General features: G+C 35.8%; 1 protein-coding gene across 1 annotated transcript in view; it reads right to left on the reverse strand.

The window, feature by feature from the left end:
* Positions 1–4,180, reverse strand: part of LOC128247932 (carboxypeptidase B-like) — a 5,280-nt gene extending 1,100 nt beyond the window's left edge. The window contains exons 1-2 of the mRNA XM_052968402.1: positions 3,938–4,180; positions 525–609 (exon numbers count right to left, since the gene is read on the reverse strand). Of these exons, the coding sequence (XP_052824362.1) occupies positions 525–609; positions 3,938–4,165 (313 nt within the window). The 5' untranslated portion in view covers positions 4,166–4,180. The remainder of the gene's footprint in view (positions 1–524; positions 610–3,937) is intronic.
* Between the last annotated feature and the right edge of the window lie 755 nt (positions 4,181–4,935).

A 4,935-nucleotide genomic window follows, 5' to 3' on the forward strand; every position in this document is an offset into this window, starting at 1 on the left:
TATATATATATATATATATATATATATATTATATTCAAACATACATACATACGCATGCACAAATGTAAGGTGTTTACTCTTTATGATATGTTACTCAGAAAAGCGTTTGCTCTATATTATAATGTTCACATTATCTTTACATTTTCTTAGTCGTTACAAAATATCGGTTTTTGTAAAGACTCAGAATGAAGATGGAATAATTTTTGAAAAAAGTTTTAATATGTATGCAATTTTTGTTATGACATACATTTGTCTGTGTATATAAGAGAGTGAATATACACCAGAATATCACACAAAGTGTCAACTACATCTATAATGAAATCCAAGTTGTTAGGATGGAAGAGTTTGATATACATTGATATTAAAATAACGTAAATTACAATAGTAATTACAATGATCAGTGTTGTGACATAATAAGTTTACTGTATTAGAAGGAAGATTATTTTCCACAGCTACACCTTTGTAAGGAGATTTGTTTCTATGGCGACAGTGATGTAATAGAAACTCTGGAGGATAAAACTTACATAGAACACGTGCCGACGAACCAACCTGGTAACGGGTGTTGGAATAATGACGAATGGCGTTGGTAGCTCGATTGGCCAGACGGTTCTAAAAAAATATAAAATATATTATGACAAATAGTTAGCCAAACTGTAAAAGGGAAAAAGCAAGAAAGGAATTAAAAGAGTGAGAAATAGTGAAATATAATTGAAAATGCATAAAATGTATCACTATAGAACATAAATGCAAGGCGGCGAGCAGGCAGAATCGTAACCGCACCGGACAAAATGCTTAGCGGCATTTCTCTCGTCTTTGCATTCTGAGTTCCACCGAGGTCGACTTTACTTTTCATCCTTTAGGAATCAATAAAATAAGTACCAGTTGAATACTGGAGTCAATGTAATCGACTTCCCCCGAACTTGCTGGTTTTATGCCAAAATTTGAAAACAAAATATAAAAGAAATACAATGTTCCTAACACTCTGTTTTGCTATTCATAGGTAAGTATTATTTTTATGATTTAAATAAATAAGTACAGTACACACTCAAGAAATATGATATAAGTTATATTTGAGAAAAACGTCTAACAAGTATTCTTTAAAAGTAAACTTTTCAAAAAGACCGATATATTTTAGAGAAATATTGTTCATTTATCCCAGATGTCTCTCTCTCTATCTACCTCTCTCTTTATATGTCATGCTAGTTTTGAAAATGTCGGTGGTCATGGATCTCCATGCCAAGGTTTCTCTTTTCCCTGCTAATAGAATTTATATTGACTCGCGGCTATAGAAGAGGCACAGGCCCGAAGTCACGCGTTGTGGATTCGAACAAAGACCATATGACCTCGATACAATCTTCTTGACCACATGACCGTAGATTTATTCAAAGAAAAATAGAGTAAAAGTGTCATATAATAGATTGTTTCAAATGCAGATCAAGACCAGCTTTTTACTCTATCGCCAGAACTGAGGTGTCAGACGAAATTAACCATAGCAGGATTTGAACTAAGAGTGTAGACAGGGAAGAATCTAAATAGCAGTTCATCACTTGGGTAAAACAAAACAAAAGTTTTAGGGAGTCAACAACAATTATATAAACCTTAGTGCTTGGCTAGTACTTTGTTTTAGCGAGCCAGGACAGATGAAATGCAAAGTCGATCTCGGTGAGGTAAATATAAATATTGGCTTCAAATTTTGGCAACAAGTTCGGAGGAGGGTTTAAGTATATTACATCAGCCCCAATCCTCAACTGGTACTTATCTTATCGACCTCGAAAGGATGGAAGGCAAAGTCGAATTTGGCGGAATTTGAACTGAGAACCTAAAGACGGACAAAATACTGCTAAACACATCAACGAAATATAGTTGAATTAGCAATCTGTGAAGCAGATATATTGTTGAAAGTCTGCTAAACTACGACATTCGTCTCGAGAATGCATCTTTTATAGACATATAGAATTAAAAAAACACAGATATGCATCGGTAACGTTGCTGAATACGTTTTTCTGCTTTATTGAGCTTCGTCAGTAGCAAGTATTCACTGGCGACCTCATGCAAATGCAAAATAAAGCGTTACAAATATAATAAAACAATGATTGAAAATTCACTGATGTCGCAATTAGCCGGAAACTGAATTAAATTTCGCAATGGGATGAAAAACAGTATTAGTGTAATAAAATTAAAGCACTATACGCCCATAAATGATGCCTCAGTTTAGCAGGCTGTCAACAGAGAATGCTATTTTGAACCAATATTGTTTCTGTCGCTCACAGCGAATCATTGGATTATATTATAACAACCCTTGTTCTATTTATTATGTTTAATCTTCTGTATTTATGAATTTCTCATTCAAGCCAAATTTGGAAAACTGACACACCCTTTAACGTTACATTTATCAATTACACAAATAACATCTAAGTCATGAGTTTCGAGCAAATGAAGGCAACTCTATGAAAAATCCCCCCAAATTTTATTCTATCATTTTAAGACTGGAAGACCACATTGAATAATATAGTCTATTATATGGAAAATAAAGACAACTGAGAAGGTAAATAATTTTTACTGCAACATCTCGTGATCAAATCTTTTAATACAAGCCATACTCATTAATGATAAACTAGTTGGTCATAATGTAGTCATAATTAGTCAGTGAAACTGTTAGTTGTTGCTGTCGTCATCATCACACAAGACATGTCAGTCTGTTTCCAATATGACTGTAAAATTAAAGGTTGTCACGTCGGTACATACACGCACTCATTCATACACGCGCGCGCGCGCAAGCACACACATAACTGTAATGGATGTGTGTACATATACGTGCGTATGTGTACATATATCCCTCTCTCTTTCTTTTTCTGTGTGTGTGTCTCTCTCTCTCTCTCTCTCTGATATTGGTATGAAAGCTGCCAAGGTTCTTTGCATTGAATGAATTCATAAACACAACAGTTTAGAAAGCTTGTGCTTCGAGATTCCCAAACTTCCTTGAGCATACTAAGAGGATTTGGAGTTCAATTAAACATGCTAGGAAGGGACGAAATATTCTTCTGATTATCATGTTTGACTTGACATATGCATATTGATCGGTTCTGTATACATCGCTAGACAAAGCATTGAACGTTTTGTGCATTTCAGTGGGCGTCAACGAAGTTCTAATGTTGTGTCTTGGATCAATATTCTTACGGTTTGCCACCAAATAAATTCACGATCAACTGGCAGGCATTGAAGCTAGTCATTATGACTAGAAAGGAACTGATTTTAACGAGCAGGGAGTAGGTAGTTAAGAGCCTTGACGTAATACCCTTAGACGAAGTCACGATTGACAATCAAAGGCCAAATCGAGACAAGCAGTAAATGCCATTGACAACAGCAGGTTAGAGCAGTTACAACTCGCCGTGGTATAGCATTTGGGGAATTCCACTGTTCGTGTTGGCAGAGACCGCACAGGAAATGAAAAAAATGATTGGTGCAGTACAAAACACAAGCGATGGACTGCAATAGATACGTACATAACAGATGGATATCACACGAATAACAAATAACAATGGTCGGGAGTAATAATAACAAATTGAATCTATTAGGCTTTTGAAATAAAATAAAAACAAAAGCATTATTGAATATTATTCTCAGAAGAAGCAATTTGTGATAGCGACTAATTGTCTTTGACAGCTGCAGATTGGCAGGGAATTTTAAGGTTCATGTTATCTATTAAGTCGTTTGACAAGGTTTATGACAATTCCAAGTGTTATGCTTGTGTATGTGTGTGTGTGTGTGTGTGTGTGTGTGTGTGTGTGTGTGTGTGTTCGTGCGTGCGTGTGTTTGTGTGTGTTTGTGTGTGTTTGTGTGTGTTTATTTGTTTGTTATATTTGTGTGTATAGGTGCGTGCGTGCGCGTGTGTGCATGTGTATAATTGAATTCAAGGTTTCAGAAGATATTTACATACCAGATCATCCACATCAGAGGGTTCTTCCATCTTGTAGCCCCATGGGTAAATCCATAATTGTCCATATGCGTGTAGACTGATATAAGCTAACAATTCACCTTGTCTCAGTCTCATGACGTTAGCTAAGGCCATGGTCTCCGGTTCAGAGAGGGCTGTTGGTCCAGCATATTCCACACTACACGGGTCACTGCTGGATCCATCCTCTGAAGAAAAATCATGAAATAGCATATATTTTTTTAATTATTAATACACGTACAAATGCCTAAATATGTTCAGGCCAGCCCTGGTTGAGCAGAACTACAATCAAAGCCGTTCCAGCCGTTCTAACCGTGACTATCCCATCTTTTATTCAGATGTAGTTTATCGCAGGCTATATCATGTTCTATACTCTTATTTTTCAAATAACACTAATATATAATATGAAGGAAATTTGAACGTCCTCTCGGGATTTATTGTAGGAGAGAATTTGGTAACAGTGTTGTTCGCATCATTCAATGGTGGCATTAAAAGTGCTTATATTAAAAACAAACCTGCTGCAATAGAGTGACAAATAAGCGTCCGAAATTTCAGCAATTTAAAACTGGTTTCTTGACATTTATAGATTTCACTCCCAAAATTATTCTGCGGCAAGTCAATTCTAAATTCTATTCTGCCTATGTGTCTGTGCACACCTTTGAATGCAATGTATGCCAGAATGTTTGCAAATCTAAAGGAGGCCTCAAAAGACATTTTAAGATCTACAAAGATCAGAACTTATCTGCAGCTCTTGGTGGTCCAAATCGGATATGCAATCTATGTGCACGTCTTTTCAGGACATTGTTTGGTTTAAAAAGCCACATCAGATGCCATGATGGTTCTAAGATGTAGGTACAGGTGATGGTCAAACGCTATTCGGTAGTTTTATCATGGCTACCGAATAAGTGTCACATATTTTTACAGATATACATACATACATACATACATACATACATACATACATACATACATATATATATATA

Source organism: Octopus bimaculoides, chromosome 1 (assembly GCF_001194135.2).
Source record: "Octopus bimaculoides isolate UCB-OBI-ISO-001 chromosome 1, ASM119413v2, whole genome shotgun sequence".
NCBI lineage: Eukaryota > Metazoa > Mollusca > Cephalopoda > Octopoda > Octopodidae > Octopus > Octopus bimaculoides.